A 15,129-nucleotide genomic window follows, 5' to 3' on the forward strand; every position below is an offset into this window, starting at 1 on the left:
GGAGGTGGTGTTTGCCCTCGGGTCGCGCATGCGCGCTTCCTCTGTTCTTTCCTGCACGATAAGGTAGCGTTCAGATGGCGGCATCTTCCGCCTAGGATCTGACCCTGGTGTTGTTCTCTTTGGGGTCTCGCGGTCACCTCGTGTACTGTGGACTTCTGGGGAGGCAGGCCTGGGCTGTTCGGAGTCGGCAGAAAAGCGTGAGCGGAGGATTCAGGGGCTACTTAGTTGGTCTTTGGGGCAAGCCACCCAGGTGCTGGGAGAGCGGGCGTGTGGGGCCGGCATCCCGGGCGCGCATGCGGTGGAGTATAAAGAGCGCGGCCGGGAGAGCCTGAGATGCAGTTTCTGGTTTTGACACGTTTTCAGTGTGTGAAGGGGTGCAAACTGCTTCATAAGTAACATGACGCTTCAAGGATTGCAAAGCGCTTTGCTCTTATGAATCACTATTTTCTCCAAAACCCTGAGGGCTGAATGCTTTTTTCATTCCCGGGGAAAACAGGTTTCCACTGGTCGAGAAATTGCCCAAGGTCGTACATTTACATGTTTGAGGCTGTTTAAATCCCTGATCCCAGGGATTCCGGACACTGCATTCTGTAACCATATAACCATGAGCAATCTACCTCTGAAGTTCTCTGACTCAGTTTCTTTGTCATTAAAGGGAGATAAGGTCATGTTTTTAGAGGTGCAAGGGGTCATCTAGTTAAATTAACTTTACAAAGGAGTTTGCCAGGATTCGAACCCAGAGGCAATATGGTGTAGTGGGAAGAAATTCAGAATTTGGACCCAGTGCCCCTGGGTTCGATTTCCAGTTTTGCTACTAAATATACCGCCTTCTGATTAATTTTGTGGAGACTCAAAATCCAAGGTCGAAGAGACCGCTTTTGTTTTTAGATAGAACATTTATGAAATGCTTACTATGTGCTAGGCGTTGGGATTCAAAGAAAAATGAAGCAGTCTTTGTTCTTAAGAAGCTTAGAAGAGTCTAGCATAGGACATAAGGAGGAAGCACATACAAAATAAAGACAAGGTAATCTGGCCTCTGACTCCCACATCTTCCTTCCTGATAGCATTAGTATTTGACTTTATATATGGGGTATTCAGAAGGACTAGCACTTTAGTGATGCTTATGCTCTCTTAGCGTCCACCTTTCACCTAATCCTCACCCTTGGTTCCAAGAAGTTGTAGCGTTTGAAGTGGCTACACCTGGCTAAAACCAAGACTTCCCTGGTGAAATGAGTGGATGAGAACAATTTGTTCCAGTGGGCATGAGGCCAGCTGAAAGAGGCACTGTGCAGTGCTTAGATCTTGATCAGACAGCAAGATGCCAAGCTCATTCACTGTATCCTGTAATGTCACTGTCTTAGAATATGAAGGACAAAGAACAACGTTATTTGCTTTATCGGGTTAGTTAAAAGAAAATAAAATTTGTATAGTCTTCAAAAATCTTTAGAATGCTATATAAGTATCAGCTATGGGGCAGCCTGCTAAAAAGTTGGCCATAGACTCATCCGCAAAATTCTCATTGTCAGTGAAATCACTGGTTGTCCCTGTTCCTATGCAGAGTGCAGTGATTGAATTCTTTAGCACTGTTCTAGTAAGAGAAAGTGATTGAAGTGGTTTTAGAAATGAAATCTGTCTAGTTTAAAAAAAAAAAAAAAGGAACTTTGCAAGTTTACAAAACAAGCATTATAGTTCAAGTCCAAGGAAAGATTCTTTTGGGCACTTTGGAACTAGAAGAGATCCAAGTACAATGAGACAGGAATCCTGTCCTCAGACTCATGGTATGTTCCTTATCTTTAATCCTCATTGCTGTCCTGTCAAGATAGACAAGATTGATATTTTTATCCCCATTTTGCAGGTGAAGAACCACCTAGAAAGTCATTCAAACAGTAAGCATTTATCAAGTATTTAAAGATGACTTGATCAAGGCAATGGCAATTCAATGGGAAAGCTAGGACCATGAACCTGAATCTTTAGGTCTGAGGCTTTTTTTCCCTCATTGTACAACACTTCAAAAAGTATGGAAATTCTAGACTTGAGGAGAAACTGTAAAGAAGGACTTAGTGAATAAATAAAATAGGCAGGATTAAAGAAATGAGTGACTTGTTGCTGACAAAATAGATGAAGGGATTTTTGAGACTGGTGAATGTTCTTTCTCTCTTCTAGGAAGAGAAGGCCTCTTGCCCATCCAGCCTCAATGTCCCACTTGTCCTTGGCCCCTCTTCGGAACAGGATTTGGAGTCTGAAACCCTACCCAAGTGTCCCCTGGTCTCATCCTTTCTCCACTCAACCTTATCCTCATGGATCCTCTGTTCCCCAAAGGAATCGTGAACAGAAACAGAAGCGGCTTCGAGAAAAGCAGAGGGCTTTGGACAAAGAGATGGCAGTGAATAGCAAGGTAAAGGGAAAAGAGGCTATGGGTACAATAGGGGATGCTTGAAGGGTGATTAGTTTCTGCAAATCTTACTTGATATCTTTTTCAGCTACCAGTGAAGTCTAGTAAAAGCTGGATTGCTAAAGAGACAGTGTTATATGAAATCCCCACAAAACCTGGTGAAAAAAAAGGTAATGGAAAGATATGAAAACCTTTTCTATTCCTTCCTCAGTATTTTGGCTGAATAGGAAAGTAATATTTCAACACGTTCAGGGAAAATAGAATTTTCTCTTCCATCTGTTCTAGATGTCACAGGGCCCATGCCTCCTATGTATAGTCCACAGTATGTTGAGGCTGCCTGGTACCCTTGGTGGGTTCAAGAGGGATTCTTCAAGCCAGAATATCAGGTCAGTAACTAATATCTAATAGCATTTTGTGTTGGGGTTTAGATGAACAAGATCCCTGCCCTCACAGTGCTAATAGTCTAGGATTGTAGGTTAAGAGATTTAGAGCTAGAACCATATAGTTCAACCCTTTTGTTTTATAAATGGGGATCTAAAGCATAGTGTAGTAAAGAGCATACAAGAAGGAAGTACAAGAATTGACATTCAAACCTGGACCCTTTCAGTTCCAGTGCTCTTTTTACTTACCTGAATGGTTTCTTCAGATAAAGGACATAACATTAGCACAGGTGTGATACACAGTGTTACATAATAAGTACTTTAGGCTTCTTAACAACCCCTTTTCTATCAAGAAATTTCTACATAATCCTGGGTACATAGGTATATATAAAGTAGATATACAAAGCAAACATTTACTAAAAATAAATAGTAATTTCAAGACCTTCACATTCAGTTACAAGACTCCATATGGGGTTGTGACCCATAGCTTAAGAAAGAGAACCACAGATGAGGAGGATCAGAGAAGATTTCTTATAGAAAATGGTATTTGAGTTAGGCTTCAAAGGTAAAGTAAATCAACCAGCTTCAGGGGAAGGAAGGACATTCCTGGTACAAATGAGGAACTAAGGTCCAGAGAGGTTGGAGGTCTTATCTCAGGTAACACAGATAGTGAGGGACAGAGCCAGAATTTGAACAAGATCTTGTTTCCTTTACTATGTCATGCCCTTTTCCAAACATGGGTTGGTGGTGGAGAGAGTGGAAGTGGGAGTAATTAATAAGATACCATTGCAATAATGAAAGTCTGTATGAAGCTGATGGCAGTGAGAATAGAGAAGTAGGCTAATGTGAAAGATTATGTGGAGGTGGAGTGAATGGGATTTGCTTAGACATGGGAGAACTACAAGGTTTTATCCTTGGGAGACAGGTTGGATGATAATAATTTTGAATCAGAAATAGGGGAGTCAGAAGGAGGAGCTGTCTTAGGGCAAAAAAAAATTGGTTTTAGGCTGAGAAAAGCAATGAAATTGATAGATTCTGATTATCCCTTCAGAATTTCTTTGCTCTCTGACATTGAGAGCCATTTTTCCTATAGCACTTTAACTTTAGAGACACTAGAGGGCTCTCTTGTCCTGGGTAAACTCCTTGCCTCAACCTTTCTATTCTCAGCTCCTCTCTGACTTTGTCTTTTGCCTACCTTCCTAGTCCCAGCTGCCTCAGGCTACGGGGGAGATCTTCTCCATTTGCATCCCACCCCCTAATGTCACTGGTTCCTTACACCTTGGTCATGCTCTTACTGTGGCCATACAGGATGCTCTTGTGCGCTGGTAAGAGGGAAAGGGGAGTGTGTTTGGCTCCTGGGAGATGGGGTTGGGGTAATGGGGAGGTGAGTTTGGAATAATAGGGTGGGATTGGCCATACAGGTATTGAGGGGTCATGGGGATATTGGAGTGAAGTTAAGCAGATATATGAATTTCTGGGTCCTAACACAGGCATCGGATGCGAGGGGACCAGGTACTGTGGATCCCAGGTTCAGATCATGCTGGCATTGCTACTCAGGTATTTTTCTGACCCTCTTTTCTCCATCAAGTTAAAGGAGATTTCCTTCTTTGAAGTCACTTAACCTTTCCATTTTTCCTCTTTCCCTAATCCAGGCTGTGGTGGAGAAACAGCTATGGAAGGAACAGGGAATAAGGAGACATGAACTGAACCGAGAAGATTTTCTAAAGAAAGTATGGAGGTGGAAGGAAGAGTAAGTATAGTTCTAATCTCCAGCCCTTTTTTTCTCATATTCCATTCTCTTCAGGGTTGTAAGCATCTTGCTTCCCTGTCCTGGTCCTCCCCAATTTTCTTCCCTGACTATTACACAAAGAAATACTTGTACTTTTTTTTTTTCCCCATGGAAACAGAAAGGGTGGTGAGATCTGTGAGCAGCTACGAGCCTTGGGGGCCTCTTTGGACTGGGATCGAGAATGTTTTACTATGGATGCTGTGAGTGCCAGATGCTTTGACTCCAAAGGGAATGATGGATTAGGTGATGAGAGAATTAAAAGTTGGATCTGAGAAGCTTGGCATATATACCTAAGTTCCTGAGGGGGGTGAGAGAAATGATGGGGTGAGAACACTATTGCGGGGAAGTTACTACTGGTTGTGAACATAGACCTTCTTTCAGGGTTCTTCAGTAGCAGTGACAGAAGCCTTTGTCCGTCTGTATGAGGCTGGCCTATTATACCGGGACCAGCAGATTGTCAACTGGTCGTGTGCTTTGAGATCGGCCATCTCGGATATTGAGGTAAGTGTGTGGTTGGGGTGAGGAGATTGGAGATGGGCACAATTTTCAATTCCTAATGCCAAACTAGGGAGAAAGGGGTAGTTGGGCCTTTGATTCTCTCAGATGGGATTAGAGGTGGGTCAGACAGAGGGTATGAAAGAAGGAATATAAACTAAAGAGTCTTTTGAGGCTATGAACACAGAACAGTGACACCAGTCTTTCCTGATATGCCCAGGTAGAGGGTCGGCCCCTGCCTGGCCGAACAGAATTCTGCCCTCCAGGCTGTCCCTACCCTGTCTCCTTTGGCCTCCTTTTTTCTGTTGCCTTTCCAGTAGATGGGGATCCTGGTAAGTTCCATTAGTTGTTCTTTTGCTTGACTTAGTGTGTCCTAGTCTTTCCTCATTTTTTCTGACTGTGAATGTCACATTCCTTTTAGAATCTCCCACTTCCTAGCCTAGGGAGTAAGAAGGGAATTAAATAACCTATTCTTTCCACAATTAGTTTCTTCAAATTAATTAATCAGAAAGCTTTTTTTTGGCTGCTAATCTGGTATTGGCCACAAAAATGCCTTTTAACCCCTCCCTTCAAGATGGGGAGACAAGTCTGGTCCCTGTGAAACAAAATAATTCAATATCAAACTCTGTAGTTTGAATTGTAAGTGCTTCAGGAGGTAAAAAGAGCAATAAGCAATAATGACAACTAGAGTAGTCATGTCAACACCTTGGAGAATGGATTTGCACTGGGCTCCAAAGGATGGGTTGACTTGTGGTAAGGAGAGTGAAACACCTCTAGAATATCCTGCCTCCTCCATTTCACCTGCTAGGAATTTCATGATTTATTTTGGTTCTAAGAGTGATTTCCAATCTTATCTCCCACCTGCTTCATCCACTCAAACTACTGGCAAACCCCCTCTCCTGTGGAGGCTAATCCCTATTTTACATAATTACTTTTGAAGAAGCTGTTATTTAGGATGGGCACCCATCCCCAATTATTCCAGGATCTTCTGAGAAATGGGGAATTGATTTGGGGTTGGTTGTATGTTTCCCTAGATACAGAAATTGTAGTGGGGACTACACGGCCCGAGACTTTACCTGGTGATGTAGCTGTGGCTGTTCATCCTGATGATCCTCGATACATAGTAATACCATCTGACTTCCTCACTCTCCTTTCCTTTCTTGGTTTACTCTGATATCCTCTAAGATTCTTATCACTTTTTCCTTGGCACCATTTCTTTATCTCAAGACCATTCTTTATTTTCTTGCTGGCTCTGCCCCAATTTTTGGAATTACAAAATTGTATATTCTCTTAAAAAGAAGTAAAAGATCATATGATTCAATTTCTTTTCTTTTTCAGTAATGAAGAAAGAGGTTAAAATTACAAATTAATACTAGGATCCTGATCTTTTGATTTTGTTTCTTAACTCTATTCCTTCCAGTTGTTCCCTTTCTTCTTCTTCTCCCTAATGCCCTCAATCTCTCTCCCTTCCAATAAATGTAACTACACCCAATTCATAAAAAGCACTTAAATGCTTGTTGAATAACTAATTCTTTCTTTCCTTTGTTAGCACCTCCATGGGTGTCAGCTCCGTCATCCACTAAGTGGGAAGTCCCTTCCCCTCATCACTGACCCTACAATCCAGCCTGACCTGGGCACAGGTTCGTGGAGACTATGAAAGAGTAAGAAAGCTAAGGGAAGATTAGGGAAGGGAAGAGAAATAAGGAAATTAAGAAAGAATGAGGAAATTCACAAAGGAAGTCTGGGAGGATAATAAGGAATAGTAGCACTATACCTTACATTTGCATAAACATTACCTATAGATAAGCATGGATGCCTTGTGAGATAGACTAGATATATATTCATTTTCCAGATAAGAAAAAAAGGCTAATGCATACTAAATATCAGCATGTGGCTGGTAAGTGGCTGAGTCAGGATCTGAGCTTCTGACTTGGTTTGGGCTTTTCCTTATGCAGAGATAAGGAGAGGGAGGGAGACTTGTGGAATTTCAGATGAGGCATAGAGAGGGAAAATGGAGAGTTTGATTGTCTCCTCACTGTTGTTCCTTTAGGTGCAGTGAAGGTAACCCCTGCCCACAGCCTTGTTGATGCTGATATTGGGGCACGACACAAGCTGATCCCTGTGAATGTCATTGGAGAAGATGGGACCATGGTCTCCCCCTGTGGGGATTGGCTACAGGTAGTATCACACTTTTAATTTCCTCCCCTTTTTTCTGGATCTTGCTGTCTTTTTGTGGCCCCTTTCCTTCTCCCTTTCTTCCACCTCCTCTACACCACCCCCCCCAATCCCTCAGGCTTTTTTCTTTTTTTCCTTACAGCATCTTACAGAACTTTTCCTTATAGGGTCTTCATCGATTTGTGGCTCGTGAAAAAATTGTGTCTATGCTTAAGGAACAAGGGTATTTTCGTGGCATTCAGGACCATCCCATGGTACTCCCTATCTGCAGGTAATTCTCTTCTTCCATGACCCAGATCTCTAAAAGATAGTGGGGGTGAGAATATAGTAGAAAACACTAAACTTTTACTAAAGTAAAAGGAGGGCAGGGTCATACCACCCTGAGGAGGATGTGGGGTATAAGATATAGGAAGAATGGCGATGAAAGAAAATGAATGGGGCCTCACTCTTCTCCTTGTAGTCGTTCTGGAGATGTGGTAGAATATCTTCTCAAAAACCAATGGTTTGTGCGATGCCAGAAAATGGGGGAACAAGCTGCCCAGGTGAGACCCAAATGGGGACACTATATAAGGGAGATGGGGCTTCTTGGAACTGAGAATGAGGAAACCTGGGATTCCCCTTTCCTGAAGAGGCTTCTAGTTTATAGGAACTGGGTGAGGAGTATAATATCTGGTATGGAGGCATGAGGAGAGATATGATGATCTGGGCAGAGCCCAGGAAATTCAGGTTTATACAGTTATATCCTCCATCTCTCACTGACTTGGGAAGCAGAAGAGATCTGAGCTTTAGAATTATCTCATTTGAGACTAGTTACCCTCTGACACACAAGAAAAGGGGTCATTGCCTGAAGTCCCCCTTCCTTTGTAGGCTGTGGAATCAGGGGCTCTGTGTCTCAACCCTCCCTTTCATCAGAAGAATTGGCAACATTGGTTTTCTAACATCAGGCAAGTAGGAATACTGGTGAGATTAGGGAAAAGAGAGAGATTTAATCATACTGTAAAGTAACTTTTTTTGGGGGGGTGGGGGTCTCATCCACAGTGATTGGTGTGTTTCCCGGCAGCTGTGGTGGGGACATCAAATTCCAGCGTATAGGGTTTTTGGAAAGGAGGTAAAGGGGGAAGGGTGGTTTGGTTTTCTCAGGGCAATGGAGAAAGTAGGAAACTGGGAGATTACTGTTTCAAATTACCTTACAAGTCTTGTCACCACCCATCCCAAGTTGCTCTTTTATAGGGAGACATTGAAGAATGTTGGGTAGTAGGTCGATCAGAGGCTGAGGCCAGAAAGGTAGCTGCAGAACTCATAGGGAGACCAGAGAAGGAGCTAACTTTGGAGAGGGGTAAGTAATGGGGCTGGGACTGGAGGCTGATTCCTGGGTACCTGAGAGTAGATGCTGGATTAAGGAAGATAGGGAAGGTTGATTTGGAAACTGGGGTAGGGGGCCAGATGTAGGGCCTCCCTGAGTCTCAGATCTGAAAAAATGGAAAGGTGAATAAAGGACTGGAGTCCTCAGAAAACTAGATCCCAATTATTCCTGTTCTTACTCCATTCTTCAGACCCTGATGTTTTAGACACCTGGTTTTCCTCTGCACTTTTTCCCTTTTCTGCTCTGGGCTGGCCTCAAAAGGTAAGATGGGTTGAAGAGATGTGAAATTGATGACAGTAGAGAAAGATGTCATGAAACTGAGGATGCATGGAGGAACAGAGATTTGGGGCATGGAAGAGAATGTTAGGGCCTGTGGTATGAGCCCTTGGTTCTGTCTATTTTGCATTTCAGACTCCAGACTTAAATCGGTTCTACCCTTTGTCCCTGTTGGAGACAGGCAGTGACCTTCTGATGTTCTGGGTGGGCCGAATGGTTATGCTAGGGACCCAGCTCACTGGACAACTTCCATTTCCCCAGGTAACATTTCCATTCTTGTCGTCCTTTCCAGACTCCCTAGCTGAAGAGAGGCAGTGTTTCTCTACTTCTCCCATGGGTCTGTTCATCTTCTCTGAAACCTAAAGAAGGAATATCTCAAGGTATCCACTTCCTACACCTCTGACTCTCTTTCCAATTAACTCCTTCCATTTGCCTCACTTCTCCCGCCTAGGTGCTTCTTCACTCCATGGTTCGGGATGGGCAAGGCCGCAAGATGAGCAAATCTCTGGGGAATGTACTTGATCCCAGAGATGTTATCAGAGGGGCAGAGCTACAGGTCAGAAGGCTGAACCATGGGTGGGCAAATGAGTTGGAGGAATAGGAATGGGTTTTGAGTAAAAGTGGAGGGACTTGTGGTGGGGAATTAGGGCTAGGAAAAAATTAGGTCATTAGATAGAGGCCATTTTAAAATTTTCCCCTTAGGTGCTACAGGAGAAGCTGAAAGATGGAAACCTGGATCCCAGGGAGCTACAGATGGCTGCTGCTGCACAGGTAAAAACCCAAGTGTTTGCTGTTCATCGTTCCCCAAGTAGTATAGCCCCAGGTGTCACTCCCACACAGGCATCTTAAACCTCTTCTTTTTGCCTGCCAGCCCTTAGCCAGCCTTTCTCTTTTCTTTTCTCTGCTTTTAGAGAAAGGATTTCCCTCAAGGAATCCCTGAATGTGGTACAGATGCCCTGAGGTTCACCCTCTGTTCTCATGGAACACAAGGTAAGACCAGGATTGACACATTGGGGGTAGATTCTGAAGACAAGACAATGGAAATTGATGAAGCCAATCCTCTGAACCCTTCTCTACCGTACAGGGAATGACATAAACCTATCTGTTTCTGAGGTCCTGAGCTCCCGCCATTTTTGCAACAAGATCTGGAATGCCATGCGATTCATCCTTAATGCCTTAGGAGACAGATTTATACCCCACCCCATTGAAGAAGTGGGTGTTGTATTGGGGGAAGAGAAAAAATGGATGGTGGAGGGATCAGTAGTCTGGTTGGCTAAAGTTGTTGAGCTCTTCTTTTGTCCCATAGCTGTCTCCCTCATCTGCTATGGATACCTGGATCCTCAGCAACCTGGCCTTCACTGCTGGGGAATGTGAGCGAGGCTTCCTAGCACAAGAGCTCTCTCTTATCACCCATGCTTTGTACCACTTTTGGCTCCATAAACTTTGTGATGTCTACTTGGTAAGCCCAGGGGGCAGGAGGCACAGGGACAGGGTAGCATTTTCCTCTGTACTTGTCATATTCCTAAGTTCATCATGAATCTCATGGTTTTCCACGGTGGAACTATTGTACATTGATGATAGAGGAGAAAGCATCAGTTAATATTGTTTCCTTTTCCCCATGGATTGATTCTTGGGACCCTTCCCTTCCATCTCCTATCTTGCCTTCTATCCCATCACCTGGGAGAGAGAGAAGAGAAAAACAGTCAAACAGATCAGATGGATTTTTGAAAAAATTAAGGCAGAAAAGCAGGAGAAATATCTGAACCTTTCATCTTTATAAGTACTCTTCCCTGGGGACAGTGAGAGAATCAGGAAGTCAATCTGATGTGTTCTGGGGCCCAGTGTGAGCCACTAGAACAACTGATCTCTAACTACATATACTACCTAATTTTAACTGATTCTTCAAAAACATAATTTTGGGCAAAAACAGCATGGGGAATTGTGCAGTTCACCTATAAAGGAAAATATTCTAAATGCATTTTTATGATCTGTGTATGTAAAAACATACTTTTTCTGGGCCTCAGCTAGACTAGATGATCTTTAAGGTAAGTTCCTTCCGGCTCTATGAATCTAAGCTTTCATTATTGTCCAGCTTATAACAAGCAATCAGCAAGGTTTTAAGAACTAATGGTTATTAGTTATTATATATATGATGTTGGTTGTAAAATAAGCTGTGCTTTGTTGGAGGTAAGGAGTATTCAGGTCATACAGTGACTCTTCTCTGACTTAAGATCCCAGGGAATGGCTCTAGAGAAGGGAAGGGAACTAAGATCATTGTTTTGAGTTCTTTTCTTTCCCAAACCATGAAATTAGAATGGGGAATAGTGGGAAATAATTGGGTAGTTTAGCCAGAGGAGAGAAGTTGACTCTGGGGTCCTCTATAGCTGACATTAGCCCTTAATTTCTAGGAGTCAGTGAAACCTGTGTTGTCAAGGTCACCCCAATCCCCTGGATTACTGCAGACTTTATACTCCTGTGCAGATGTTGGACTTCGTCTCCTTGCCCCATTCATGCCCTTCCTGACTGAAGAGCTTTGGCAGCGATTGCCTCACCGACCAAATTGTGCCCCAGCTCCAAGCATCTGTGTTGCCCCCTACCCCTGTGCCCAAAATCTGGTGAGCTATATCTGTCTTAGTGTAGTGCAGCCAACAGGCCTAGGGTCTGAGCTACTAATTTATTGTCTATAAAATGAGGGGGTGGACTAAATAATTTTTAAGGCCCCTTCTCTCCCTAACTTTCTGTAAGATAATCTCGGCCTCAATTTCCTCATCTGTCAAATTGACAGGATTAGACTAGATGCAAGAAAGGAGATTCCTTTCAGAGGCACAATATTCTGTGATTCTGTATATTGGGGAGGGTCTGACCAGAGTGGGGGTTCTTGGGGGATACTGGATTTTGTGGACATGTTTAAAGCATTTTGTCAAGGCTAGTTTATTACTAGAGCAATAACAGCCTTCTTTTAAGTTTTGAGGGAATGTTTTATTATTAGACAATATTGTGCTTTGTTATTGTGGAGTTTTCCAGAGTTGAATCTTTTAGATGCTCATTTACTGCTGTAGGGTGACCTTCTATTCAAAGTCACTGGATTACACCCTAGGGATTCCTTAACAAATACAAGGATAACCACACATAGTTGACCCAGCGTAGGATTCTGTCTGATTGCCTGATAAGCATGATTGGTTGGAAAGCAAAGTTATCCTTGTAGTATTTGGCACAAAAGTTAGGGAAACTGGGGAGGCTAGGTGGCACTGTGGATAGAGCACCAGCCCTGAAGTCAGGAAGATCCAAGTTCAAATCTAGTCTCTTCCTTGGGTAAGTCAATTGTCCCAATTGCCTGAGCCCAAAAAAAATTTTTTTAAGTTAGAGAGAAACTCTTAGTTTTCCTCAGTTACCAGTTACAAATCCATCAGTTTTTCATTTAATTTTTTGAACTCAACTTAAATTTTTTTTTTTAAATGTAATGCGTTGTGAGATCTAGATCAGAGAGACAACCAGGTGAGACATAGTTACCTACTCTCAAGTAGGGAAATAGGGAAACAAATTCATTTTTTAGCAGACTCTCCCTGGAGTCCACAGACTTGTGATCTGTGATTGGCCCAACTCTTACAGCATCCTTGGTACCAGCCAGAACTGGAACAGCGATTTGCTCAGGTTCAAGAGGCTGTGAAAACACTAAGGGGGCTCAGAGCCATGTACCAACTCAGCAGAGTCCGACCCCGAGGTGAGAACTGCCCCTGAATACCTAGGTCCTTGAGGGGAGAAAGGGTTGTTGTGTGAAAGATGAGAACTAGAGATCTAGTCATACCTGGGTTACTGAAAGATTTAGTGGCTTTGATAAAGGGAGGGACAAATGCCTAATGTTGTTGCTTTTGAATCTACTCTTTCCCATCATCTTGCCCAGTGTTGTTGCAATGTTCAGAGCCCAAAGAACAATACCTCTATGAAGATTTCCTAGAGCCATTGGGCACTCTGGCCCATTGTGGAGCTGTGAACTTCCTACCTTACAATAAGGCATCTCCCCAAGGCTGGGTCCAGGCCTCAATCAACAATACCACCCAGGTCTACATGGAGCTGCAGGTGAGTTTGGGTAAGGGAAGGAACATGTTTTAGAGCAGGGACAGTAAGGTGAGTAAGGAACTAGAAGGAAAAAATGTTAGAAAATGGTTGGGTTAAGCAGAAAGAAGTGAAGAATGGAAGATTTTATGATTGGGAAAAAGGAGGATATTCTGGTAGAGTAGGTAGGTCTGAGAATCTAACCCTGTTCTCTCACCAGGGCCTGGTGGACCCTTATCTCCATCTTCCTGTCCTGCTTACCAGAAGACAGAAACTACAGAAAAAACTTGATAGCCTTACTGCTTGGACCCCAGTTGAAGGGAGTCAAATGATGAATAGAGAGCATAAGGTGAGTTCTCAGAAGAGGGAGGCAAAATACCTGTGATCCTTGGGGGTAGGTGGGTAGAAAGGCCAGTTATCTAGATTATCACCTTTTTCTCTTCTCATAAAGGTCTCTTCCCTCCTCATGGAGCTATCAAAGTTGGACCAGGCAACATCTTACCTCCAAAAGCTAATGGATACAATTCCTACAAAGCCATGAATTCCACCGTATGTCTCTTCTCTCTGTCAGACCTGTCTCTGAATATTGCTGGATCAGAGTGACTAAATCCTACAAGAATTCTGTGGGACATTCATAATTGTCATAGCTTCCCTCCACAGTCTTTTTTTTTTTTTTTTTTAACATTTTCAGGATTAAGATAATTAAAAACTTTTTTTTTTTAAGTCAAGGTTTCTGTCTTGATGCCTTATTTATTGTTCTTTCCAAATGATGTCTTCTTGGTGCTTCAGTTTCTTTGAAAAAAATTTTACCCAATCTTGGGACTGTTTTTGGTCCTGAGATTTCTGGTGAGGATGAGGATTGGAGTTCACTAATGTTAGGCTTTAGTATCTCAGGTTTTGTCTTCTCTCATAAGGTTAGAGGACTTGAACTTGTGTTGGTTTTTTCCAGGCCTTTTTACCAGTCTTCCATCTCAGATTCGGTGGTAGTTCTTCAAACAAATTCCTAAGGAAAGTGGGGAGAGATTTTTCCAGATCTAGGGATTACAGTGAGGATCAGATTAAAGAACAATTTAGCTCCAGGAGTGGGGCATAGAGCCTGGAGAATGAAGTGCTTCCCTCTGTCCCCACCACATTGATGTATTGATAGAAGAAATGCAGGACAGTGGCTGGTACGGATGGATGGATCAAGTGAGGGTGAAGACTAGTCTGTGTGTAGGAAGCAAAGAAAGCTTCAGTCTCTCTTTAATGGAATTGGAAATGAGAGTTTTGGAATGATAGTAGGGGCATTCTGCTGGAGAAAAAGAAGGTGACGAAGTTTTGGGGTTTGCATTGGCAAAGAGAAAAGGGACTCGTGTGCAAGGAATGAAGGTGATGGAAGATGCTTAAGTGATTTCAGAAAGGAAGACGTTCTAGGTGAATGACCTCAATTTTTTTTTTTTAAGTAAAGTGTTTAGGTTCTCAGCTGACAGTGTGTGGAGGGGAGTATCAAGGGAAGCTTAGGGAGAAATCAAAGGGTTTGAAATAGTCACTGGTGAATGGAACGGTGAGTTGATTAGAAACAGAGTTAGGGTGGAATCAAAAGATTTTGATCAGATAAAGGAATGATAAATTTCATGAACTTGGAACACTGAGTGAAGGTATGACTGTCTGGATAACTGAAGTGGGATGAAGTTAGTGTATTTGAGGTAGCATTAGTATATAGACAAGTCTCCTAGGATGAGAACACTTGTTGGGGGTGAAAGGAACACAGAGAAAGCCTGTGAACCAGGCACTAAAACGACAGAGAATGTCCTATAGGTTGAACATAACTGATACCAGGACTTGTATTGGGTAATAAATTTGAGAAATATGAACTCCAAAAGAAGTCAGATTACCTTTTAAAGACAAATTAATGGTGGTAAAGAAAGAGTTTAGAAGCGGCCATGGAAGAGTCTCAAAGTGGCCATAATATACAAGGAGCATTCTGATTTCCCAATCATGATTAATGATTTGGGGTTTGGGGAGCACAAGCAGAAAGAGTGGCCAGGGATGCTTTGTCATCTGGCAGAAGCTAGGACTTTGTGACAGAAGATGGGAGAAGTAAGAAAAGAAAAAGTTTTAAGATAGAAGAAATTATGGAGCAGATATCTCTGCTTAGTTGAAATAATGGCTGATCCGAAGTGATCGTTGCAGGTATGAGGCTGAAGAGGCTGGACAGCTGGAGATG

The 15,129-nt window shown here is 42.8% G+C and overlaps 1 protein-coding gene across 5 annotated transcripts; it reads left to right on the top strand.

Annotated features, from left to right (window-relative positions):
• The first annotated feature begins 37 nt into the window (after positions 1-37).
• Positions 38-13,651, top strand: VARS2 (valyl-tRNA synthetase 2, mitochondrial). 5 transcript variants are annotated; one of them, XM_051996125.1, is made up of 30 exons: positions 43-197; positions 2,164-2,395; positions 2,481-2,562; positions 2,678-2,778; positions 3,976-4,097; positions 4,263-4,329; positions 4,425-4,522; positions 4,680-4,761; positions 4,943-5,062; positions 5,277-5,388; positions 6,091-6,179; positions 6,606-6,696; positions 7,107-7,234; positions 7,399-7,502; positions 7,692-7,773; positions 8,099-8,175; positions 8,270-8,339; positions 8,462-8,567; positions 8,785-8,855; positions 9,006-9,131; positions 9,322-9,426; positions 9,573-9,641; positions 9,782-9,860; positions 9,955-10,082; positions 10,177-10,329; positions 11,279-11,485; positions 12,480-12,591; positions 12,772-12,947; positions 13,144-13,272; positions 13,375-13,651. In XM_051996125.1, the coding sequence occupies exons 2-30, from the start codon at positions 2,195-2,197 to the stop codon at positions 13,462-13,464; spliced, it is 3,177 nt and encodes a 1,058-aa protein (XP_051852085.1). In that variant the 5' UTR covers positions 43-197; positions 2,164-2,194; the 3' UTR covers positions 13,465-13,651. The 5 variants fall into 5 exon arrangements, 3 of the variants coding, with proteins under 3 accessions (XP_051852087.1, XP_051852085.1, XP_051852086.1); XM_051996126.1 differs by lacking the exon at positions 43-197 and adding an exon at positions 1,267-1,400; XR_007953452.1 differs by lacking the exons at positions 13,144-13,272; positions 13,375-13,651 and having other exon boundaries at positions 38-197; positions 12,424-12,591; positions 12,772-12,870.
• Positions 13,652-15,129: the final 1,478 nt, after the last annotated feature.

Source organism: Antechinus flavipes, chromosome 4, assembly GCF_016432865.1.
Source record: "Antechinus flavipes isolate AdamAnt ecotype Samford, QLD, Australia chromosome 4, AdamAnt_v2, whole genome shotgun sequence".
NCBI lineage: Eukaryota > Metazoa > Chordata > Mammalia > Dasyuromorphia > Dasyuridae > Antechinus > Antechinus flavipes.